Source organism: Henckelia pumila, chromosome 1 (genome assembly GCF_033568475.1).
Source record: "Henckelia pumila isolate YLH828 chromosome 1, ASM3356847v2, whole genome shotgun sequence".
Lineage (NCBI taxonomy): Eukaryota > Viridiplantae > Streptophyta > Magnoliopsida > Lamiales > Gesneriaceae > Henckelia > Henckelia pumila.
In genome coordinates this window covers 122,874,456-122,902,286 of record NC_133120.1, presented here as the reverse complement: position 1 = coordinate 122,902,286, position 27,831 = coordinate 122,874,456, and the positions used below count along the sequence as shown (strand labels likewise).

The 27,831-nt window shown below is 36.3% G+C and overlaps 2 protein-coding genes across 2 annotated transcripts in view; one reads left to right on the top strand and one right to left on the bottom strand.

Moving 5' to 3' along the window:
• Window positions 1-11,361, bottom strand: part of LOC140873914 (uncharacterized) — a 79,948-nt gene extending 68,587 nt beyond the window's left edge. Inside the window, exons 1-5 of the mRNA XM_073277197.1 lie at window positions 11,185-11,361; window positions 10,909-10,970; window positions 10,578-10,699; window positions 6,922-6,933; window positions 555-744 (exon numbers count right to left, since the gene is read on the bottom strand). Of these exons, the coding sequence (XP_073133298.1) occupies window positions 555-744; window positions 6,922-6,933; window positions 10,578-10,699; window positions 10,909-10,970; window positions 11,185-11,361 (563 nt within the window). The remainder of the gene's footprint in view (window positions 1-554; window positions 745-6,921; window positions 6,934-10,577; window positions 10,700-10,908; window positions 10,971-11,184) is intronic.
• A 14,417-nt stretch (window positions 11,362-25,778) lies between these two features.
• Window positions 25,779-27,126, top strand: LOC140873913 (pumilio homolog 12-like). The gene is made up of 5 exons (XM_073277196.1): window positions 25,779-26,147; window positions 26,222-26,375; window positions 26,452-26,618; window positions 26,696-26,957; window positions 27,082-27,126. The coding sequence occupies exons 1-5, from the start codon at window positions 25,801-25,803 to the stop codon at window positions 27,124-27,126; spliced, it is 975 nt and encodes a 324-aa protein (XP_073133297.1). The 5' UTR covers window positions 25,779-25,800.
• The last annotated feature ends 705 nt before the right edge of the window (window positions 27,127-27,831 follow it).

Here is a 27,831-nt window from a genome sequence, read left to right as displayed (position 1 = left end):
AACTAGATGGAATCCTAGCTTGTAATAATTCTCCCTTTTCATTTTTTATAACAGTGATGCCTGATTTTTTTGGTACTACTTGTGTTGGACTTACCCATTTACTATCCGAGATTGGATAAATAATTCCGGCATCTAATAGTTTTAAAACTTCATTTTTAACAACTTCTTTCATGTGTGGATTTAATCTTCTTTGTGGTTGTTGATATGTTTTAGCATTTTCTTCCAAATGAATTCTATGTGTGCAGATTAAAGGATTTATACCTTTTATATCTTGCAAAGTCCATCCAATTGCATTTTTGTGTTTTTTAAGTAGTGTTATTAAATCTTCTTCTTGTTTTGGTAAGAGGGTAGAAGATATTACAATAGGATATGTTTGATTTTCACCAAGAAAAGCATATTTTAGTTCTATTGGCAAGGGTTTTAATTCAAGTTTTGGATGATCATTTTCTTTTACTTCTTCAAGTTCATTAATTTCTTCAAATAACTTTGATTTAAAAACATTTTTTGAATCAAAACTTTCCACTAAACAAACTTCAGATTGTTGATTTAAGTTTTCTTGGTGTATATTTTCTTCCACAATTGTTTCTATTGCATTATCATCTTCATCTTCATTAATACTTGGTTGTTTACATAAATTGAACACATTAAGTTCTAAAGTCATATTTCCAAAAGACAATTTCATTATTCCATTTCGACAATTAATTAAAGCATTTGAAGTTGCTAGAAATGGACGTCCCAATATTACTGGAATTTCGTTATGTACTTCTATTGGTTGTGTATCCAAGACAATAAAATCCACAGGATATATGAATTTATCGACTTGAACTAACACATCTTCTACGATACCTCTAGGTATTTTGATTGACCTATCGGCTAGTAAAAGAGTGACAGATGTGTAAGAGTGGGTGCCCAGTGAGCCAACTGTGTGGCTATGGGCTTTGTTGACTCTTTGTATAAACAATCTTTTGTTTAATATTATTTACACTTTTATGGCAATGACTTTATATTACTTCATATTGTTATATTGTGATATACTATTGTTGTTTTGATAAAGACCTTGAATATACTATAGTGTATGTAAGATGTGGTAGAACATGGAGATGTCTATCATGAAATACATCTTATAGTCACTGTATATTCTAAAACCGTTCCTAGTCGATTGAGCCGTCCGATAATAAGGATAAGGATCGCTCGAGTTTGAGACTAGCATTTGCGATGCGGAGTACCACGTTTCATTGGTAGGGAACATGGAGATGTTCGAAGCATGCAAATGGATATTCATAGGATGAATAGTCGAACTACCCTATCCGGACTTTCCAAGTGGTTATCACTTATCGAGTGGATAAAGTCCGCGGTTTTGGTTGTACACCATTAGTCCTTACGACTTGAAACATCATGGAGACTCTATATGCTAGTACTGTGCTTTGACTCGTTTACCGACTCTGAGGGGGTCATCAGGTGTCGAGATTGGGTACAGTTACGACACATATAGGAGTCAATGCATTGTTGTCAAGGATTCACCACATACTTGCGAGTGTGGATATCCTATGCGATCTGAGGAGATATTAGTGTGACAAATCTCTGGCCAGAGTAATTGATGTGATTTAAGAAATGGTTTCTTAGTAGCACATGCGATGTCACTAATTTGATCTTCAAGATGTATTGCATAGTTATCGAATCTTGAGCGACTCTCGATATACCAATGGTTGTTGATTCGATCGGGATATATGGATGAAGGGACCGTACTGTACGCTAACCAAAATCTACTGGTTCTTGTAGGCACTATCAGTGATACCTAGGGAATCATGGGGCGATGTTGCTAGGCGCTTTACCATGATTCGTTGGGCAAGTCGGAAAGTGTTGTTCCGAGTCACAAGGAGTTGTGAGCCCACGGCTAGCTGTATCCCTGAACCATTGAGGGTCACACAGTGTAATGGAGTTTTAATCCCCGTTGAGATAGTTAAATTTAAAGAGTTAAATTTAATGAACTAAGGAGTTGGACTTCTTAAATAAGAGTAAGGGAGTAGGATTTCCTAAAATGACATAGGGATGGACATTTTTGGAAACCACTGAATTCGGATTCAGGAAAATTTATTTTGACTTTAAAACGTGCAGAAATGGTTTCTGTGCACATTGGTGAAATCGTTTCATCAATCGGAGTCACGATGAATTTTATATTAATTTCTGAACGAGCGGGCTTTGCTTGTCGGGCCCCAGCTTATGACTAATGGGCCCTAAGGTGTTAGTGGCCTGCATTATAAATAAGTTATTTCAGTACAGAAATTAAACACAACAGGTCATAATTTTGAGAGACAAAATTTCGAAAACCCTAGCCCCTATTTCTCTCAATTCGGCCGATCACCCTCCCACTCTGTCAGAGAAAATTCCGGTCTGTGATTTTGAATCGCAGTAAGGAATAACGAATCAAATTCGTGTATTCTCTTCGCAGAAAACTTCTGATAGATTTTCTAGTGCAATCTATCAGAGGGATTAAACCTCTGTTCGTGGACCTGATTGAAGGCGTTCATCGGTTCCAGGGAGAGACAACAAGAGCAGAATTGTTCTGTTGGTGTCCATTAATCTCGTTGCGAGATTTGAGGTAAAATTTATTTAATTGTTATTTAAATTTTACACACACGTAATTCAATCGTTGTATGGTTGATACCCACACCATGGAATCGTTCCATGAGAAAATTTTTAAACTTCCGCTGCACCGGGTATCAATCGTAATTGGTCTGGGAACTCGCCAGTTTTCCAAAAGTGGTATCAGAGCCAGGTTGCTCAGATCAATCGATTGAATTAATCAATTGTACAAAATTTTTGAGTCTCGGTTTTTGAAACAAAATAAATAATTTTAAATAAAAAAAAAAATTTTTTTCGGGGCAAAACCCGGGCAGCGATTGGATCGCTGCCCGGTGGGGCAGCAATTGTTGCTGCCCCGGGCGGCGCACGGCGCCGCCCAAAGGGGGCGCACGGCGCCGCCCAAGGCGGCGACCGTCGCCGCCCAGGGCAGCGCACGGCGCCGCCCAGGGCAGCGCTGTGCGCTGCCCAGCGCAGCGCTGGGCGCTGCGCAGGGCAGCGCTCGGCGCTGCCCAGGGGCGGCGCTCGGCGCCGCCCAGCGCAGCGCTGGGCGCTGCGCAGGGCGGCGCTCGGCGCCGCCCAGGGCGGCGCTAGGCGCCACCCAGGGGCGGCGCCAGGCGCTGCCCTAAGGGGGCAGCCGGGCTGCCCCCGGCCCGCGCCCCGGGTGCGGGCCGGCCCGGGAGTGTCCCGGGCGGCCCGCGGGAAAAATTATATTTTTATTTAAAAATTAATTTTAATATTTAAAATTTTATTTTTGGTCCGGTCAAAAATTGTTTTTGATTGGTTCACGAGATTTCGGATCGAATTGTTCGAGTCCGTAAATTTTAAAATTGATTTTGGATAAATTTGAATTTTTGGAAAATTTTAATATTTTATCCGTAAATTGAATTTTGAAATCAATTATTTTGGTACAATTGATGATAAGATATGATCTTATGATATATTAAGTAAAATATGATTTTATTTGTAAAATTGGATTTTATAGATAAAATATGATTTTATTTGATATAGAGATAAAATATGATTTTATATGTGAAATGAGATTTTATATATAAAATATGATTTTATCTTGTTTAAATTTGAATTGCCACTGCATGTTATCCAATAAATTAATTTTGAATTAAATGTTATTGGATAAGGATGATCGATTGCCATGACCAATTTTGTAGGTGTATGTTAGGAATTTACATTTTGTCTTTATTATTGTTGGTTTTATTAATGGGCCTGGTTTATGGCCCGATATGAATGTCATATGTAATAAAAGTGGGCTTGGTTTATAGCCCGTTCCCACCCCCTAAAATGTATCCCCTACTTGTCATTGTTATTTATTGTAAATACATTAGATTTAGTGGGAGATCAAGATTTGAAGATGGTGGGCCCAGCAGACAATGAAGACTGAAGAAATGTAAATTGGAAGCATATGTAATAGGATTGCATTTGCATACTGCATATTACCTAGGATTGGACTAAGACCCGTGATTGGCAACCACGGGTCAATTAGAAATGGAATCGATCATCCTATATAATATGTGATATTATGATTGTATGCATGTTTAGACATAAATTGCGTGAATCCGGCAATGCATGCAATAAATTAAATATGATGAGACAAATAATTTTATAAATAAAATCCCTCATTTTAAATATGATTTAAAATTTATATCAAGATAAATAAAGGAAATTTAAATATTGTTTAAATGTTCCTACCTTCCATCAACGGTCAATGTATGTGATGCTACCCGCGGATACGGTCCGGCTCATATTATTGGGGGGGCCCGTCCGTCGGAAAGCTGTACATTGGATCGACAAATGTTGTAAGTTGGGTGGAACTCCCATGGGATCGGCTCATATTATTGGGGGATCCACATGGCGACCGTCCATCACAACTTAATATTGATGGGTCATCTTGACATGTCACTTTAAACGGCGTCATATTATTGGGCCCTTATTGGACATGAGGTAAACACATGGGGGTTGCTTTGGAAGCAATTGGGCTCTACCTTTTGAGAATTATGGTTGGCTGATATTATTCGGGACCATAAGTTTGTCAATTGGACTCCATGTTCTCACTAAGGAAAAAGTTTCCCGTTTTCACTAGAGGGTGGTGAAATCGTTAAAATAGTGGGAGTGAGATTCATAAAATAAAATTCGCCAATTTTATGTCTTAGTAAATTATTTAAACAATCATCGATAATTGTCTGTTTTATCTCAGTAATCCACATGTTTCTGTTCTCCAACAAAACAAACTTATTGACGCAAACAATACAGAATGATTCCATAAGTTAAGATTGTCCTAAGTTCGGAAAAAGATTTTCTAAGTGTTAGAAAAGGCTTCTCCGAAAACAGCCCCGGCTGATGTAACTGCCGAAAGGTTGGCCGAATTAGAGAAATGGTTGGACCATGATCTCAAGGCCAAATGTTACATGCAAAATTGGACAAGTCTAAACAAGTTTGCCATCACTGCAAGAAACCCGGTAATTGGAAACGTAACTGCAAGGAATACCCCAAGCAGTTGCGAACTGCAAAGGGTATGTTTTACATTGAAATAAATGTTTTTCTTAATACTACTTCTTGGGTATTGGATACCAGATGTAGATCTCATATTTGCAATGAGTTGCAAATGATAACAAGAAGTAATAGGATAAGGATGGGTGAGACCCAGTCAAGGCTCGGGAATGGTTCCAGAGTTAAATCCATAGCTATGGGAATTATTTATTTTTTGCAGAACGGTTTTAAGTTACTTTCGATAGATGTTTTATTTGTTCCAGATTTAATTAAAACATTATTTCTGTTTCTATGCTAGATAGAGATGGTTATTCTTGCAATTTTGTGAATGAGATTTGCAAAATTTACAAGAATGAATGTTTAATTGGAAATGGACAACTTGAAAACGATCTATACAATTTAAAACTAAAAGACGTTCCAGTGAATTGTATTGACAAAACCGGCGACAACAAACAAAAGGAAAATCGATAGTCAAAACCCGGCAAACCTTTGGCACGCTAGACTAGGTCATATTTCCTCAAGGAGGATGAACAAGCTAGTGGGAGAGGGCATGTTTGATATGTCTGATATTAACTCTCTACCTACTTGTGAATCCTGCCTAAAAGGGAAAATGACTAAATCTCCTTTTAAGGGGAAGCCTGAGCGTAGTCAAAATCTGTTGGATTTGATCCATACAGATGTTTGTGGTCCATTTAGAGTAGGGACTCAACATGGCCACACCTACTTCATTACCTTTACTGATGATTATTCTAGGTATGGGTATTTATATTTAATGAAATATAAGTCTGAAGCATTTGAAAAGTTCAAAGAATTCAAGGCTGAAGTAGAAAACAAGCTAGGTAAAAGTATTAAAGCACTTCGATCGGATCGAGGTGGAGAATACTTGAGTACCGAGTTTTTGGACTATCTAAAAGAGAATGGGATTCTCTCTCAGTGGACTCCTCCTATGACACCACAGCTTAATGGTGTATCGGAGCGTCGTAATCGAACTTTGTTGGACATGGTTCGATCCATGATGAGCTTCACTGAGCTTCCACCTTCGTTTTGGGGCTATGCGCTTGAAACGGCGGTATTGTTGTTGAATAACGTCCACACTAAAGCAGTGGACAAAACACCATACGAGTTATGGAATGGCAAAGCTCCTAAGTATTCGTACTTGAGGATTTGGGGATGTCCTGCTTACGTGAAGCGGACAGTGGGAGATAAGTTGGATAGTCGATCCAGCTTGTGTTATTTTGTGGGGTATCCGAAGAATTCAATCGGATATTATTTCTATTATCCTGCTGAAACAAAGGTGTTTGTTTCACGGAATGCCACCTTCTTGGAGAAGGAGTTCTTATTGGATAAGAAAGGCGAGATGATGGAACTCGAAGAAGTTCGAGAAGAACCCGAAATACAAAATAACGATCCCACACCTCAGGAACCATTGCTGGACACGCCTGCACCTAGAAGATCCGAGAGGACTTCTAGACCTCCAGTTCGATATGGTCTTCTTCTTGAAGAGGGTCAAGATGAACCCGACATTGGATGTGATCCAAGAAGCTTCAAGGAAGCAATTTCTGATGCGGATTCGAATTTATGGCTTGAAGCTATGCAGTCTGAATTGGATTCGATGCATACTAACCAAGTCTGGTCTTTAGTGGATCCTCCCGATGGAATTGTTCCAATAGGGTGTAAATGGATCTACAAAAGAAAGCTTGGGCCTGATGGTAAGATATTGACTTACAAGGCGCGATTGGTGGCGAAAGGTTATACTCAAAGGCAAGGAGTTGACTATGATGAAACCTTTTCACCAGTCGCAATGTTCAAGTCCATAAGAATCCTAATTGCCATAGCTGCATGGTATGACTATGAGATATGGCAGATGGATGTGAAGACTGCTTTTCTTAATGGAGACATTAAGGAAGAAATCTATATGAAGCAGCCTGAGGGGTTCACATCCATGGGAAGCGAGCATAAGGTATGCAAGCTTCAGAGATCAATTTATGGTCTAAAACAAGCATCAAGAAGTTGGAACCATAAATTTGATGAAACAATAAAAGATTTTGGTTTCATCAAGAACCCGGAGGAACCTTGCGTGTACAAGAAAGTAGTTAAGGATGCGGTAACATTCTTAGTACTTTATGTTGATGACATCCTACTCATTGGGAATGATGTAGGGATGTTGCAGTCAACAAAGATATGGTTATCAGGTAGATTTTCGATGAAGGATTTGGGTGAGGCATCCTACATTCTAGGGATACAGATCTATAGGGATAGATCTAAGAGAATGATAGGACTCACTCAATCAACCTACATCGATACCATATTGAAACGGTTTTCAATGGATGGGTCCAAGAGAGGACATCTACCCATGTGTCATGGAGTTTCTCTATCCAAGTCTATGTGTCCCAAGACTGATGCAGAGATAGAGAATATGACACATGTACCATATGCGTCAGCTATAGGTAGTATCATGTATGGGATGATATCTACCAGACCGGATGTAGCATTTGCTCTGAGTGTCACGAGCAGATATCAGTCTAATCCTGGTCAGATGCATTGGAAAGCCGTGAAGGACATTCTTAAGTACTTGCGAAGGACTAAGAATATGTTCATGGTTTATGGAGGACGAGAACTCAAACTGGAAGGCTATACCGACTCTAGCTTCCAAAGTGATGTGGATGACTCGAAGTCAACCTCTGGATTTGTGTTCATGCTCAATGGTGGTGCTGTCTCTTGGAAGAGTTCCAAGCAGGACACCACAGCGGATTCCACCACTGAGGCTGAATACATTGCAGCATCAGCTGCTGCTAAAGAGGCCGTTTGGATGAGGAATTTCGTCCAAGAGTTGGGCGTCATTCCTGAATTTGTTGGTCCAGTCCCGGTGTACTGCGACAACACGGGTGCCGTTGCTCAAGCAAAGGAACCAAGGTCTCATCAAAGATCCAAACACGTACTGAGGAAATACCACATAATCCGGGAGATTGTGGAAAGAGGAGACATCAGTGTCGAATGAGTGGCCTCTGCAGACAATATCGCTGATCCACTTACTAAGCCTTTGCCAGGACCATTGTTTGACAAACATCGCGAAGCAATGGGTCTACGTAGTATGACTAGTTGGCTATAGGGCAAGTGGGAGATTGTAAGAGTGGGTGCCCAGTGAGCCAACTGTGTGGCTATGGGCTTTGTTGACTCTTTGTATAAACAATCTTTTGTTTAATATTATTTACACTTTTATGGCAATGACTTTATATTACTTCATATTGTTATATTGTGATATACTATTGTTGTTTTGATAAAGACCTTGAATATACTATAGTGTATGTAAGATGTGGTAGAACATGGAGATGTCTATCATGAAATACATCTTATAGTCACTGTATATTCTAAAACCGTTCCTAGTCGATTGAGCCGTCCGATAATAAGGATAAGGATCGCTCGAGTTTGAGACTAGCATTTGCGATGCGGAGTACCACGTTTCATTGGTAGGGAACATGGAGATGTTCGAAGCATGCAAATGGATATTCATAGGATGAATAGTCGAACTACCCTATCCGGACTTTCCAAGTGGTTATCACTTATCGAGTGGATAAAGTCCGCGGTTTTGGTTGTACACCATTAGTCCTTACGACTTGAAACATCATGGAGACTCTATATGCTAGTACTGTGCTTTGACTCGTTTACCGACTCTGAGGGGGTCATCAGGTGTCGAGATTGGGTACAGTTACGACACATATAGGAGTCAATGCATTGTTGTCAAGGATTCACCACATACTTGCGAGTGTGGATATCCTATGCGATCTGAGGAGATATTAGTGTGACAAATCTCTGGCCAGAGTAATTGATGTGATTTAAGAAATGGTTTCTTAGTAGCACATGCGATGTCACTAATTTGATCTTCAAGATGTATTGCATAGTTATCGAATCTTGAGCGACTCTCGATATACCAATGGTTGTTGATTCGATCGGGATATATGGATGAAGGGACCGTACTGTACGCTAACCAAAATCTACTGGTTCTTGTAGGCACTATCAGTGATACCTAGGGAATCATGGGGCGATGTTGCTAGGCGCTTTACCATGATTCGTTGGGCAAGTCGGAAAGTGTTGTTCCGAGTCACAAGGAGTTGTGAGCCCACGGCTAGCTGTATCCCTGAACCATTGAGGGTCACACAGTGTAATGGAGTTTTAATCCCCGTTGAGATAGTTAAATTTAAAGAGTTAAATTTAATGAACTAAGGAGTTGAACTTCTTAAATAAGAGTAAGGGAGTAGGATTTCCTAAAATGACATAGGGATGGACATTTTTGGAAACCACTGAATTCGGATTCAGGAAAATTTATTTTGACTTTAAAACGTGCAGAAATGGTTTCTGTGCACATTGGTGAAATCGTTTCATCAATCGGAGTCACGATGAATTTTATATTAATTTCTGAACGAGCGGGCTTTGCTTGTCGGGCCCCAGCTTATGACTAATGGGCCCTAAGGTGTTAGTGGCCTGCATTATAAATAAGTTATTTCAGTACAGAAATTAAACACAACAGGTCATAATTTTGAGAGACAAAATTTCGAAAACCCTAGCCCCTATTTCTCTCAATTCGGCCGATCACCCTCCCACTCTGTCAGAGAAAATTCCGGTCTGTGATTTTGAATCGCAGTAAGGAATAACGAATCAAATTCGTGTATTCTCTTCGCAGAAAACTTCTGATAGATTTTCTAGTGCAATCTATCAGAGGGATTAAACCTCTGTTCGTGGACCTGATTGAAGGCGTTCATCGGTTCCAGGGAGAGACAACAAGAGCAGAATTGTTCTGTTGGTGTCCATTAATCTCGTTGCGAGATTTGAGGTAAAATTTATTTAATTGTTATTTAAATTTTACACACACGTAATTCAATCGTTGTATGGTTGATACCCACACCATGGAATCGTTCCATGAGAAAATTTTTAAACTTCCGCTGCACCGGGTATCAATCGTAATTGGTCTGGGAACTCGCCAGTTTTCCAAAAAGATGTAGGTTTTAAATCTCCCAACTTAAGCTTTTCATAAACTGAATAAGGAATTAAATTCACACTTGCTCCCAAATCTAACAAAGCTTTTTTAATTTTATTTTTTCCAATAATACATGAAATTGTTGGACAACCGGGATCTTTATATTTCAAGGTAGAATTATTTTGAATAATAGAGCTTACTTGCTCCGTTAAGAATGCTTTCTTCTTTACATGCAATTGCCTTTTTACAGTACATAAATCTTTTAAAAACTTTGCATAAGAAGGCACTTGTTTAATAGCATCTAATAATGGAATATTTATTTTCACTTGTTTAAAAACTTCATAAATATCAGAATCATTTTTTTGTTTTTTATTATTTACTAATGCATGAGGAAAAGGAACATGTTTATTTATTTTATCATCAATTTTCTTATTTTTAGGACTTAAAGCATCATCTTTCTCAAAAGTATCAGGATTTGAATCCTTACTCTTTGAGTTTAATTGATCTTTGTTTTCATCACTATATGGATCATTAACTATTTTACCACTTCTAAGAGTAATAACAGATTTTACTTGATCAAATTTTTCTTGATTTTGATTTTTAGGATTAGGTTGTGGTTGAGATGGAAATTTTCCTTTTTCATGAATATTAAGTGCAGATGCAAATTTTGCAAGAGTTTCTTTCAAATCATTCATAGATTGAATGTTTTGAATATTGATAGACTCTTGCTTTTGAATGTATGCATGAATTTCATCTTCAAAATGTTTTCTTGGAGGTGGGATATAAGGAGCATAACCTTGATGACTTTGGTTATTTTGAAAAGGTTGTTGTGAAGGTTGTGCATTATTATCGTTCCTCCAACTAAAATTGGGATGATTTCTCCAACCAGGATTGTATGTTTGTGAAAAAGGATCTAATGTTGGTTTTTTAAAATTGTTAACATAATTGGCTTGTTCATGGAGACATTCTTTAAATGAAGGCAAAGTAGGACAATTTTTTGTAAGATGATCATGTGTGTCACATATATGACAAACAATTTCTTGAACACTTTTTAATTGATCACTCTTTTTCATTTCTAATGACTCGATTTTTCTTGCTAAAGATGCAAGTTTAGCTTGAACATCTACATCATCTTTAAGATGATAAATACCACCCCCATTTGTTGAATTATTGGTTTTACTTGGTGGTTCAATTGAGCCTATATTATCCCAATTTTGAGCATTTTCTGCTAATGACTCCAAATATTCCATAGCTTCATTTGGGTTTTTATCTTCAAAAGTTCCATTACACATGAATTCTATCATTTGCCTATCTTTAGGTATTAAACCTTCATAAAAGTGAGAAACTATTCTCCATATTTCAAAACCATGATGTGGGCATGTATTAAGTAACTCTTTATATCTATCCCAACATTGATAAAATGTTTCCCTTGTTTTTGAGAAAAAGTTGTAATTTGTCTTTTAAAAGAGTTTGTTCTATGGGAAGGAAAAAACTTTTTTAGAAATTGTTGTTGCATTTCTTCCCATGATCTTATTGAACTTGATCTCAAATTTTGCAACCATGTTTTAGCTTTATCTTTTAAGGAAAAAGGGAAAAGCTTTAATCGAACAGTATCCATGCTACAATTTTGATCATTATAAGTGTTGCAAACCTCCTCAAATTCTCTTAAATGCAAATATGGATTTTCAGAATCTAAGCCATGAAAATTTGGTAAAAGTTGAATGACTTGTGGCTTAAAATTGAAATTAGATGCATCAGGAGAAAAAACTAAACAAGATGGTGTACTAGTTCTTATTGGATTCATATGGTGCCTAAGTGTTCTTGGTTGTTCATGTTCTTGATGATGATTATTATTATTATTATCATCTTGATTATTAGAATTATCGTCCATGTTTAAAATATTTTCAGTTACTCGAACAAGTCTACCACTTTGTTTACGACTCCAAACAATCATACAATAAAAAACAACATACTATTTACATAATAACAAAATTAAACTTAATTTATACCTCCCCGGCAACGGCGCCAAAAACTTGCTACAACTTAAATTGTAATTCACCCAAGTGTAGGTTGTCTGCAAGTAATATACTCGTGAGTACGAGATCGATCCACGGAGAAGATGTTGTAAGTTTAATTTTAGCAATAATATATTATAGATGAAAATATTATTATAAAACTTCAAATACACAAATTATAAAATTGTCAAGGTTTCAAAGGTTCATTGTTGGTTTAATTAAGATTGCTAAATAAAAATAAATAAAAGAAACTAAAATAAAAATAAACATAAAAGAACAATGAAATATTTAAACAAGTATATCATATAATATAGTTCCCACTATATTAATATCAGATTAACCGATATTTAATACATGGTACCCATAATATATATATAGATGAATAAATATAAACATAAAAAGAACAATTAAATATTTAAACAAGTATATCATATAATATAGTTCCCACTATATTAATATCCACCGATATTTAATACATGGTACCCATAATATATATATAAATGAAAAAATATAAACATAAAAAGAACAATTAAATATTTAAACAAGTATATCATATAATATAGTTCCCACTATATTAATATCCACCGATATTTAATACATGGTACCCATAATATATATATAAATGCATAAATATAAATTGACATAAAAGTAAATGTTAGATCAAATCACAATATTTTATTTAGAACAACCGGCAGAGCCACGCTATCGTCTAAATAAAATATATGACTTTATGTTAGATGCGATAAAGTAAATGTTAGTTGCGGAAAAGTAAAAGTTAGATGCGAGAAAGTAAATGTTAGTTGCGGAAAAGTAAATGTTAGTTGCGATAAAGTAAAAGTTAGATGCGATAAAGTAAATGTTAGTTCAAATCACAATATATTATTTAGAACAACCGACAGTGTCACGCTATCGTCTAAATAATATATATGACTTTATTATAAATAGATACATATATTTATAGTATATAATTATTGTAGTAATTATTGTATCATATTTGACAACAAATCAAGGTAACCACATTCAAGGTACCAAGCATTTGATGTAAATAGATAACAACAAATCATCCAAAATTATACCTACAAATAAAGATCAATTAGTAAAAATAAAAATAGAAAAGAAAAGAATATACAAAATATAGACAATCTTACTTGACCAACAATGAAACCTTTTCACCTTGACATAAAAAGATTTAGCTTTCCATGAACATGAAACTCAAGAATAAAGATAAAAGAAATTTCATACTTGAACTTGAGAAACTTGCACACTCAAACTTTTATTCTCACACACACAATATTTATTTTACAAATGAAGAATTCTTTACACTCTTGCACACTACAAAGCTTATACAACACATCTATTTATAGGCCAAATGAGAGCAAGAGTCCAAGGCTCATTAAATGTGAAATAGTAAAGTTGGTGGGTGCTTGTCTCCTTGAATGTCAATACCATGACCCAACTTTAATTGGCATGTTTGATGCTTTAGACCACCGATTCAGCCTTTCTTTTCAACATAGAACACGTAGGATATTTTGTGTAGATGTGTTTGGACAACTCATTCACCCCTTTTGGATAAAATATGAAATACTTATGATATTTTTACTCCAAGCTGGTCATAGTAAAAGTAAATCTATCTCCATTTTGATGTTTGATTATTTTGATCATCTTAATGAAGTTTTTGGAATTTCTTGTCTTCTACAAAGTTGAAGATGCCTCTTTTGTGATTCTACAGGTTTTGAGATTACTCTATTATGACCTCTGTAGCTTGAGTAATTTTATTTTTACCAAACCTGCGCAAACCGTAAAATACAACATTTTAGTAAAACATTTAAATATAAACACATAACACTAAAATAATACAACTTCATAATTTTAATTAAACTTAAAATTTAAAACACACTTTTTAACATATAAATAATTACAAATTTTAAGTTTCATCAGCAGCTCACATATAAGCAAGCAAAACAACATCAAATCAAAAGTTCGACGGCATATCGGTATAATTCGGCAATCCGAACTCATAGTGTATCAACATATACATCATATACCAGCTGTATATCACTCAAAACCAGCATAAAATAAGATAGGAATTTTGAAATACTTGCTGGAAATTCATAAGGAACCGATACAACAACCATCTTCAATCCGACTTCAATATAACCAAGTATAGCAACTCAACAACATCAATTCATAACCACATCTGATTTATGTCAGTTTCGAATTCTTAAACCATAATGAATCAAAAGAAAACTTACATCAAATCGAAGGTCTCATCTCGAGGATTCCATAACACTTTTCGGAATCGAAATCGGATAATCGAATCAAAAGATACACGTGAATACACATGAAAATCAATCACAAGAAGGGAAAAGAAAGAACTCGGTCCTCTGTTCACATTTTCTCTCCATAGTCTGATGAAAGTTTGGAACATACACGTGAATACATCTCACAATAACAAGTGTCCAATAAAAATTCAAGTATTTGCACTTTGGCCCCTCAAATCTTCAATAAATGCGATTTGGTTCCCAACTTTCTGTTTCTTTCAATTTCAATCCTAAATAATTTAAGAATATTAGAATTTAAATCAAAACTCTAAATATTCCCAAATTAAATATTCTCGGATTAAAATTAAATAATTCTGTGCGTTACAAATTCAAACTTTGCCAAATTTGATATGGTGGTACTAGAAAAATAACAATGAATTTTATTAGTTAATTTCCATTAATATGACATTACAAAATAATGGAAAAATGACGAGTACAAGCATGTTTAAAAATAAATAAAAGTGCGAGTCGGATATTCACCGATAAATACAAGAATCGTAAGCATGATAACCATAATAGTTATAAAAAATAGCCTTAAAAATGTCATCAACATCTTCTTCAAAAAATCGAGGAGAAATTATTTTGAGAGAAAGAGTGAATCTGGTGTGATTGAAAATGAGTTTGAGTGATCATATTTATAGGGCAAAAACTAGTCGTTTTGTTACCGTTGGGGTAAGAAAAAATTTGATTATGTGTTTAATAAAAATTTGTGATAATCATGTGAAGCATATAATGATAATCATAATTAAAAAATTATGTATATCATATCACATTATTATAAGGTCGGTGTCATAGACATCCTTTTATATGATAATATGAGATTACACAAATATGGTTAGTATATAAATACATAATAATATATATCATATCACGTTATTATAAGGTCAGTGTCATAGACATATTTTATATAATAACATGAAATTATATATTAATATAATTAGTATATATACATAATAAATATATATCATATCACGATATTATAAGGTCGGTGTCATAGACATCCTTTTATATAATAACATGAAATTATATATTAATATAGTTAGTGTTGGAAAAACGTGTTCATATCAATTAAGAATTAAGAATTGATACCCGGTGCAACGGAAGTTTAAAAATTTTATTTTTATATATGGAACGATTCCATATCATGGGTATCAAAACTTTACGATTAAATTATGCAAGTAAAAATAAAATCACAATTAAATTTTTACCTCTTCAACCAACGGCTTGATTATGGACACCAACAGAATTTACTCTGCTCTTTTTGTATATCCCGGGAACCGATGGCTTCACGATCAATCTCCGAAATCAGGTCCACGAACAGAAAACATAAACCCTCTGATTGATTGCACTAGAAATCAATCAGATGTTTATCGATGAGAATAAACATATTTTATTTGTCAATTCAGAATGTAATTTTCCGCAAAAATCACAAACTGAATTTTCTTAAAAAGGGACAGAGGATTTCGAAAATCCCCTTGAAATAATATGAGTGATTTTTGAAAATAGCTAGAATGAATTCTTGTGATTTTCGAACACTACTAATCTATTTATAGATAATTTCTAGACTAGATTAAGTTATGATTGTATTAGGACTCTAACTCCTTAGGGCCCACAATCCATAACTTAAGCCCAACAAGTCAAGCCTGTTAATATAGAAATTAATATAAAATTCATCGTGGCTCCGATTGATAAACGGATTTTACCAATGTGCACATAAACCATTTCTGCATCTTTTAAAGTCAAGATAAATTTTCTGAATCCGAATTCAGTGATTTTAAAAAATGCCCATCCCTATGTCATTTTAGAAATTCCACTCCTTTTAATTAAGAAGTCCAACTTCTCTTTCATTAAATTTAACTCTTTAAATTTAACTATCTCAACGGTGTTTAATAATCCATTACTTGTGTGACCCTCAATGGTTCAGGGATACAGCTAGCCGTGGGCTCACAACTCCTTGTGACTCGGAACAACAATTTCCGACTTACCCAACGAATCATGGTAAGAGCGCCTAGCAACATCGCCCCATGATTCCCTAGGTATCACTGATAGTGCCTGCAAGAACCAGTAGATTTTGGTTAGCGTATAGTACAGTCCCTTCATCCATATATCTTGATCGAATCAACAACCATTGGTACATCGAGAGTCGTTCGAGATTCGATAACTATGCATTACATCTTGGAGATCAAATAGTGACATCGCATGTGTTACTAGGAACACCGAGTAACCTAAAACACATCATGTACTCTGTCAGAGATTCGTCACACTAATAACTCCTCAGATCGCATAGGATATCCACACTCGCAAGTATGTGGTGAATCCTTGACAACAAAGCATCGACTCCTATATGTGTCATAACTGTACCCAATCCCGACACCTGATGACCCCAATAGAGTCGGTAAACAAGTCAAAGTACAGTACTAGCATATAGAGTCTCAATGATGTTTCAAGTAATAAGGACTAATGATGTACAACCAAAACCGCGGACTTTATCCACTCGATAAGTGATAACCACTTGGAAAGTCCGAATAGTGTAGTTCGATCATTCATCATATGAATATCCATTTGCATGCTTCGAACATCTCTATGTTCCATACCAATGAAACGTGGTACTCGGCATCGCAAATGCTAGTCTCAAACTCGAGCGATCCTTATCCTTATTAGCGTACGACTCAATTGACTAGGAACTGTTTAGAATATACAGTGACTATAAGATGTATTTCATGATAGTCATCCCAATGTACTACCACATCTTACATACACTATAGTATATTCAAGGTCTTTATCAAAACAACAATAGTATATCATAATATAACAATATGAAGAAATATAAAGTCAATGCCATAAAAGTGTAAATTATATTAAACAAAAGATTGTTTATACATAGAGTCATAAAATTCCTTAGCCACAAGTTGGCTAACCGGGCACCCACTCTTTCAATCTCTCACTTGCCCTAAAGCCAACTAGTCATACTACGTAATCCCATTGTTTCGCGATGTTTGTCAAACAATGGTCCTGGCAAGAGCTTAGTAAGCGGATCAGCGATATTGTCTGCAGAGGTCACTCTCTCGACAGTGATGTCTCCTCTTTCCACGATCTCCCGGATGATGTGGTATTTCCTCAGTACGTGTTTGGATCTTTGATGAGACCTTGGTTCCTTTTCCTGAGCAACGGCACCAGTGTTGTCGCAGTACACCGGGACTAGACCAACAGCTTCAGGAATTACTCCCAACTCTTGGATGAATTTCCTTATCCAAACTGCCTCTTTAGCAGCAGCTGATGCTGCAATGTATTCTGCTTCAGTGGTGGAATCCATTGTGGTGTCCTGCTTGGAACTCTTCCAAGAGACAGCACCGCCATTGAGCAAGAATACAAATCCAGAGGTTGACTTCGAGTCATCCACGTCACTTTGGAAGCTAGAGTCGGTGTAGCCTTCCAATTTCAATTCTCTTCCTCCATAAACCATGAATACATTCTTAGTCCTTTGTAAGTACTTAAGAATATCCTTCACGGCTTTCCAATGCATTTGACCAGGATTGGCTTGATATCTGCTTGTGACGCTCAGAGCATAGGCCACATCCGATCTGGTAGATATCATCCCATACATGATACTCCCTATGGCTGACGCATATGGTATGTGTGTCATTTTCTATATCTCTTCGTCAGTCTTGGGACACATAGACTTGGATAGAGAAATTCCATGACACATAGGTAGATGTCCTCTCTTGGACTCATCCATTGAAAACCTTTTCAATATAATGTCGATGTAGGTTGCTTGAGTGAGTCCTATCATTCTCTTAGATCTATCTCTATAGATCTGTATCCCTAGAATATAGGACGCCTTACCCAAATCTTTCATCGAGAATCTACCCGACGACCATATCTTTGTTGACTGCAACATCCCTACGTCATTCCCAATGAGTAGGATGTCATCAACATAAAGTACTAAGAATGTTACTGCATCCTTAACTACTTTCTTGTACACGCATGGTTCCTCCGGGTTTTTGATGAAACCAAAATCCTTTATTGTTTCATCAAATTTTTGGTTCCAACTTCTTGATACTTGTTTGAGACCATAAATTGATCTCTGAAGCTTGCATACCGTATGCTCGCTTCCCATGGATGTGTATCCCTCAGGCTGCATCATATAGATTTCTTCCTTAATGTTTCCATTAAGAAATGCAGTCTTCACATCTATTTGCCATATCTCATAGTCATACCAAGCTGTTATGGCAATAAGGATTCTTATGGACTTGAACATTGCGACTGGTGAAAAAGTTTCATCATAGTCAACTTCTTGTCTTTGAGTATAACCTTTTGCAACCAATCGTGCCTTGTAGGTCAATACTTTACCATCAGGCCCAAGTTTTCTCTTGTAGATCCATTTACACCCTATTGGAACAATTCCATCGGGAGGATCTACTAAAGACCAAACTTGGTTAGTATGCATCGAGTCTATTTCCGACTGCATAGTTTCAAGCCATAAATTCGAATCCGCATCAGAAATTGCTTCCTTGAAGTTTCTTGGATCACATCCAATGTCGGGTTCACTTTGATCCCCTTCAAGAAGTAGACCATATCTCATTGGAGGTCTAGAAGTCCTTTCGGATCTTCTAGTGATAAGCTTGTCGTTTGATGATTCTTGAGGTGTAGGATCGTTATTTTGTATCTCGGGTTCTTCTCGAATTTCTTCAAGTTCCATCATCTTGCCTTTCTTATCCAATAAGAACTCCTTCTCCATGAAGGTGGCATTCCTCGAAACAAACATTTTTGTTTCAGTAGGATGATAGAAATAATATCCGATTGAATTCTTCGGATACCCTACAAAATAACATAAGGTGGATCGACTATCCAACTTATCTCCCACTGTCTGTTTCACGTAAGCAGGACATCCCCAAATCCTCAAGTACGAATACTTAGGAGCTTTGCCATTCCATAACTCGTATGGAGTCTTATCTACTGCTTTAGTGTGGACGTTATTCAACAACAAAACTGCCGTTTCGAGCGCGTAGCCCCAAAACGATGGTGGGAGCTCAGTGAAGCTCATCATGGATCGAACCATGTCCAACAAGGTTCGGTTGCGTCGCTCCGAAACACCATTCAGCTGAGGTGTCATAGGAGGAGTCCATTGAGAGAGAATCCCATTCTCTTTTAGATAGTCCAAAAACTCGGTACTTAAGTATTCTCCACCTCGATCCGATCGAAGTGCTTTAATACTTCTACCTTGTTTGTTTTCTACTTCAGCCTTGAATTCTTTGAACCTTTCAAATGCTTCAGACTTATATTTCATCAAATATAAATATCCATACCTAGAATAATCATCAGTAAAGGTAATGAAGTAGGTGTTACCACATTTAGTACCAATCCAAATTGACCGCAAACATCCGTATGGATCAAATCCAACAGATTTTGGCTGCGCTCAGGTTTCCCTTTGAAAGGAGATTTAGTCATTTTTTCCTTTAGGCAGGACTCACAAGTAGGTAGAGAGTTAATATCAGACATATCAAACATGCCCTCTCCCACTAGCTTGTTCATCCTCCTTGAGAAAATATGACCTAGCATAGCATGACAATGGTTTGCCGGGTTTTGACTATCGTTTCTCCTTTTTGTTGTTACCAGTTTATCAACATAATTAATTGAAATGTCTTTTAATTTTAAGCTATATAGATCGTTTTCAAGTTGTTCATTTCCAATCAAACATTTATTCTTGTAAATATTGCAAATCTCATTCATAAAATTACAAGAAAAACCATCTCTATCAAGCATAGAAATAGAAATAATGTTTTTAATCAAATCTAGCACAAATAAAACATCTCTAAAAAATAACTTAAAATCGTTCTGCAAAACTAAATAAACGTCTCCTATTTCTTGGGCTTTGACTCTAGAACCATTTCCGAGCCTCAGCTGGGTCTCACCCTTCCTAAGCTTATGACTTCTTGTCATCACCTGCAAATCATTGCAAATGTGAGATCCACATCCGGTATCCAATACCCAAGAAGTAGTATTTAGCGAAACATTTATTTCAATGTAAAACATACCCTTTGCAGTTCGCAACTGCTCGAGGTATTCCTTGTAGTTACGTTTCCAATGACCGGGTTTCTTACAGTAGTGGCAAGCATTATCATCTTTGATCCCGTTTGAAGCCTTTGCCTTGCCCTTCTTATTTGGTACAATCTTCTTGGGTGGAGCAGAACGTTTCTTACCCTTTCCACTTGGCCTTTTCTTAGAGTTAGAAGAGGAACCAACCAAGAATACCGGTTTTTCCTTCTTTAGTGTGGCTTCATATGTGACAAGCATATTGACCATCTCTTCAAGGGTGGCCTCTATCTTGTTCATATTGAAGTTCATCACAAATCCATCAAACGATGAAGGAAGAGAAAAAAAACAACAAGTCCGCGCTTAGTTCATGCTCTAATGTCAAGTGGAGTGTTACCAACTTTTCAATGAGCCCAATCATGTGTACCCCATGCTCACGGATCGAAGTCCCATCTCGCATGCGGCACGTCATGAGCTCTCTTACGGTGGCATACCTCTCCGACCTTGACTGAGCTCCAAAAAGCTCCTTGAGGTTCTTGTGAATGTCAGCAGCATTCACGGCATCCTCAAATCGCCTCTAAAGTTCATCAGACATCGAAGCCTGCATATAGCATTTTGCCTTGATATCATGGTCCCACCATAGATCAAGTTTGGCCAACTCTTCCGGACTTGTATTAACCGGGGCTTCCTTCGGAGGAGGCTTCTCTAACACGTAGAAAGCCTTTTCCGAACTAAGAATGATTTTTGACTTACGGAACCATTCCGTATAGTTTGCGCCAGTCAGTTTGTTTTGTTCGAAAATTGAAAACAGTGGATTACGCGAATTCATTGTAATGAAATACTGAAAAGGAAATAGACAATAATCAGTGATTCTTTAATTAATTTACTAAGACATAAAATATGGCGAATTTTATTTTATGAATTACACTCCCACTATTTTAACGATTTCACTACCCTCTAGTGAAAACGGGAAACTCCTTTCCTTTGTGGGAACATGGAGTCCAATTGACAAATCATAGTCCCGAATAATATCAGCCAACCATAATTTTCAAAAGGTAGAGCCCAGTTACTTCCAAAGTAACCACCATGTTTTTACCTCATGTCCAATAAGAGCCCAATAATATGACGTCGTTTATTGTGACATGTCAAGATAACCCATCAATATTAAGTTGTGATGGACGGTCGCCATGTGGATCCCCAATAATATGAGCCAATCCCATGGGAGTTCCACCCAACTTACAACATTTTTCGATCCAATGTACAGCTTTCCGACGAACGGCCCCCCCCCCCCCCCAATAATATGAGCCGGACCGTATCCGCGGGTAGCATCTCATACATTGATCGTTTATGGAAGGTAGGAACATTTAAACAATATTTAAATTCCCTTTTATAAATCTTGATATCAATTTTAAATCATATTTAAAATGAGAGATTTTAATTTTTGAAAATCTGTCTCATCATGCAATTTATGTATGCTTGCGGGATTCATACAATTTAGTCTAAACATGCATACATCAATAATATCATATATTATTTAAGGATGATCGATCCCATTATCTAATCGACCCGTGGTTGCCAATCACGAGTTTAAGTCCAATCATAGGTGATATGCAAGTATGCAATGCAATCCTATAACATTGAGCTTTCATTTACATTTCTTCGGTCTTTATTGTCTGCTGGGCCCACCATTGTCTTCAAATCTTTATCTTTCACTAAGTCTAACAAATTTACAATAAATTTTGATGAAAGTAGGGGATACATATTTAAGGGGTGGGAACGGGCCAAAAACCAAGCCCACTTTTTATTACAAATGACAATTCAAATTGGGCTATAGACCAAGCCTATTAATAAAACCCAACAACAATAAAACCAAATGTAAATTACCTAACATACACCTAAAACATTGGTCATGGCAATCGATCATCCTTATCCATCCAAAAATTAAATAATTGGATAACATGCAATGACATCATAATTAAAAGATAAAATCAAATTTTATCTTATCCTTTCATAAGATCATATCTTATCATCAATTGTACCAAAATAATTGATTTTATAAAATCTAATTTAACGGATAAAATTTATAAATTTTCAAAACATTCAAATTTATCCAAAAATCAATTTTAAAAATTTCGGACTCGAACAATTCGATCCGATGCCTCGTGAACCAATCAAAAACAATTTTCGATCGGACCAAAAACTAGAATTTCAAAATTTCAAAATTTTAATTAAAAATTGAATTTTAATTTTCCCGGACTGCCCGGGACATTCTCGGGCAGCCCCCTCCTCCACGTGGGATAGGGCTGCCCACGTGGAGGCGGGCAGCGACGATCGCTGCCCTGGGCATCGCTGTGCGCTGCCCTCGATCGCTGCCCGATGCCCCTGTTCCGTCAAAATTTTAATTTTAAAATTCGTTTTGTTTTTCAAAAAAAAAACCGAGGCCAAATATTTTGTATAATCGATTAATTTAATCGTTTGATCTGAGCAACCTGTCTCTGATACCACTGTTGGAAAAACGTGTTCAAATCAATTAAGAATTGATACCCGATGCAGCGGAAGTTTAAAAATTTTATTTTTATATATGGAACGATTTCATATCATGGGTATCAAAACTGTACGATTAAATTATGCAAGTAAAAATAAAATCACAATTAAATTTTTACCTCTTCAAGCAACGGCTTGATTATGGACACCAACAAAATTTAATCTGCTCTTCTTGTATATCTCGGGAACCGATGGCTTCACGATCAATCTCCGGAATCAGGTCCACGAACAAAAAACAGAAATCCTCTGATTGATTGCACTAGAAATAAATCAGATGTTTATCGATGAGAATAATCTGTCAATTCAGAATGTAATTTTCCGTAAAAATCACAAACTGAATTTTTTCAAAAAGGGACAGAGGATTTCAAAAATTCCCTTGAAATAATATGAGTGATTTTCGAAAATTGCTAGAATGAATTCTTGTGATTTTCGAACACTACTAATCTATTTATAGATAATTTCTAGACTAGATTAAGTTATGATTGTATTAGGACTCTAACTCCTTAGGGCCCACAATCCATAACTTAAGCCCAACAAGCCAAGCCTGTTAATATAGAAATTAATATAAAATTTATCGTGACTCCGATTGATAAACTGATTTTACCAATGTGCACAGAAACCATTTCTGCATCTTTTAAAGTCAAGATAAATTTTTTGAATCCGAATTCAGTGATTTCCAAAAATGTCCATCCCTATGTCATTTTAGAAATTCCACTCCCTTTAGTTAAGAAGTCCAACTTCTCTTTCATTAAATTTAACTCTTTAAATTTAACTATCTCAACGGGGTTTAGTAATCCATTACTTGTGTGACCCTCAATGGTTCAGGGATACAGCTAGCCGTGGGCTCACAACTCCTTGTGACTCGAAACAACAATTTTCGACTTACCCAACGAATCATGGTAAGAGCGCCTAGCAACATCGCCCCACGATTCCCTAGGTATCACTGATAGTGCCGGCAAGAACCAGTAGATTTTGGTTAGCGTACAGTACGATCCCTTCATCCATATATCCCGATCGAATAAACAACCATTGGTACATCGAGAGTCGTTCGAGATTCGATAACTATGCATTACATCTTGGAGATCAAATAGTGACATCGCATGTGTTACTAGGAACACCGAGTAACCTAAAACACATCATGTACTCTGGCCAGAGATTCGTCACACTAATATCTACTCAGATAGCATAGGATATCCACACTCACAAGTATGTGGTGAATCCTTGACAACAAAGCATCGACTCCTATATGTGTCGTAACTGTACCCAATCCCGACACCTGATGACCCCAATAGAGTCGGTAAACGAGTCAAAGTACAGTACTAGCATATAGAGTCTCAATGATGTTTCAAGTAATAAGGACTAATGGTGTACAACCAAAACCGCAGACTTTATCCACTCGATAAGTGATAACCACTTGGAAAGTTCGAATAGGGTAGTTCGATCATTCATCATATGAATATTCATTTGCATGCTTCGAACATCTCTATGTTTCATACCAATAAAACGTGGTACTCGACATCGCAAATTCTAGTCTCAAACTCGAGCGATCCTTATCCTTATTAGCGGACGGCTCAATTGACTAGGAACTGTTTAGAATATACAGTGACTATAAGATGTGTTTAATGATAGTCATCCCAATGTACTACCACATCTTACATACACTATAGTATATTCAAGGTCTTTATCAAAATAACAATAGTATATCATAATATAACAATATGAAGAAAGATAAAGTCAATGTCATAAAAGTGTAAATTATATATTAAACAAAAAATTGTTTATACATAGAGTCATAAAAGCCCTTAGCCACAAGTTGGCTAACCAGGCACCCACTCTTTCAGTTAGTATATATACATAATAAATATATATCATATCACGTTATTATTAGGTCGGTGTCATGGACATCCTTTTATATAATAACATGAAATTATATATTAATATAATTAGTATATATACATAATAATAAATATATATCATATCACGTTATTATAAGGTCGGTGTCATAGACATCCTTTTATATAATAACATTAAATTATATATTAATATACATAGTAAAAATATATAAACAGTAAAATTAATAATCTTACTTGTTGAATATTTTTGTCTTCTCCTTATGTTTTGGAGCGTCAGAAATTATAGAGAACCTTCAAGCGATCGTGCTGATAATGTGTTGTGAAAAAGTAAAAATTTATGGTAAAAAGTAAAAACTTCAAAACTCAAAATATATCAAACTCTACACTTTATAAATTTTTTTCTTTCTCAATTCAATTGTATTTTTCATCACAAATGAAGACCTATTTATAGATCCACATTTGAGATTAGTCCAAAAATTAAACATCATCATCTACATCATCACACATTATTTTTCAAAATTTTACAACTCAATTTTCAACATTCAACATAATAATAATAATATATTTTTCAACAGTTATGTTTTTTCAAGATTTTCAATCTTTATGAATAATTGTCATGATTTATGGATTTATTGTGTTATTTTTAATTTTCTTATATTTTTAGATTGTTTATAAGTTTAATGTAAATATATAATAGTAAAAAAACTATGCAATTAAATGGTATTCATCCAAACACATTCATCAATTAAATAAATGTTTTTCATTGGTTTATTCAAACACAAAAATAATATAATTTTTCTTTAAAAAAACATTTAAAAAACAACTTAAAAAGAACTTTTTTTAAAATAAAAAATTAGCTATAATAAGATTGAAGTTTGGTAACCGGATTTAAAGGCAAGGCGAGAAATCAAAATCCTTTTTTCTTTTTATTCTCCCAATTCCAAATAATCGAAACCCTAACCTTTTCTTGTCCCAAGATGATGGATGATACCAAGTTTCCGACGCCCGGTATTTATGAATTTCCGATGGATTCCGCAGGTCAAAAAAGTTTTGAAGATTTGAAGGGAAAAGTGTTGTCGATAGCAAAGGATCCAGACGGTTGCCAGTTGTTGCGTCAGAAGCTCCTAGAAGGGAGATTGGAAGACACGCAAATTATCTTTTCAGAGCTGAAAGATGGCATTTGCGCGTTGATGATGGATCCCTTCGGTGGCGTTGTAACTGGAAAGCTTTTCGAAGTCTGTGACGAAGAACAGATGAACGAGTTGGTTTCTTCTATCACTTCTGATGTCCGTTTACTAATGTCTCTCTGTCTCCACTCTCAAGGGTACGTATCTTTTGATTTTCATGCTTTTTGAAAACTTGACAACTTCCTCGAATTTCGTGTTAATTTCTTTGCAGACCTCAGTACTTGCGGATTTTTCTCGAGTGTCTCAGGACACCCGAGCAAATATCTCATGTGATTTCTGTCCTCACCGTTCCGCTCGCAAGGGACGAGATTGGTTCTCGCGTTATTTCCCATTGTTTCGATATCTTCCCTGCAAAAGAATCCATGGTAACTTTGTGTTTCTCAATTGCATCACTTAATCTACTATATCTATGACAGTAGTCGGTTTTTTTTTAATTCGCAGCCAATACACTATGCCATAACTAATCATTTTCTGGAAATCGCCTTCAACGAAATCGGATCCTGCCTTCTGCAAGGCCTCATATCAGGATCAGTAGAAAGTCTTGACCCGAGGACTATTATCTCGACAACACTGTTTAGTGGATATCGTCTATCTACACAAAAATTCGGGTACGTGGACATAATACCATACACACAGTTCATATCTCACATAAATTCCTAAAACCTGACATTTTTTCCATTTTCAGGAGTCGTGTACTGCTGCATGTAATAGGATTGGAGATACAGCATATGCTATTTTATTTGGTGGACAATGTACTGAAAGGAGCTTTCGCTGACCTGTCGATTGACGAATATGGAAGCATTGTGGTTAAGAAGTTGATGGGTGCATGCAGAGGGAAATATGCACCTCGAATCATCAACGAGATAATCCTCAGTCCTAAATTCCTGTATATCCTAGTAGATCCATGTGGCTACTCCGTTCTTGAATATGCCAAGGACTGCTGTAAGGTACCAATAACTATACTCCGTTCTAACTTGTTTCGGTGTTTTGTAAGGTAGTCCTTGGCTCCTGGCGGCCTTAGGCAGCCCTAGTCGGAAAAGTTTTTTGTAGAACCTTGTTCTCTTTGTTAAGGTCTCTTCGAAAGATGTTGAGGTGTATGCTAACATGGGGAAATAGAATTTAAAGAAATTGAAGGGGAAAAAAACCATTTTAGTTACCCCATGTTTATATCTGCTGTCACCATGACAAAAGAAGTTGAACTTGAAGCATATCCGATCCAAGTTTAACTCGTCCACCATTTTTTTTGGGACCATTGTGGTTGAGTTTTACCGCTGAAATGGAACTGGAAATTGACTCAGTTATTGTTGCCTAGATCTGTAGTGGAGCAATATCACTGGAGAATATCTTTCTGATTCATTACGTGGAGAGTTATGTTCGAGGCATAATTCCACTTCAAGAGATTCAAAGAAACTTAAGGAACTTGATGAGCGGAGGGGTTAATATGTCCTCGTCTGCTTTGTGCCATTCTTTTCCTTCAAAAACTTGTTTCATCACTTCGGCCGGCCATTCTGCGACTTGATCTTACAGAAGTTTCTCAAGAAAGGGAAAGGAGTCGGCCGAGGTGGCTATTGATATTGCCATAAGAACTTCATTTTGTTGCTTATTCATCCGCCATTGTTGAAGTCCAGAGGCTCCAGCCTCCAGGGATGCCACCTGCATTGACGGAGACCCCTACAAAAACTTGTTTTGTGATAACAATCGATTCCTCTGTCTTTTGATGGACTAGTAGGATCACGTGGGTAACTAACATGAATGTACAATGAATAATCGTAAATTTTTAAATAAATATAGGCACATGATTTATTTATTTTACATCTTTTC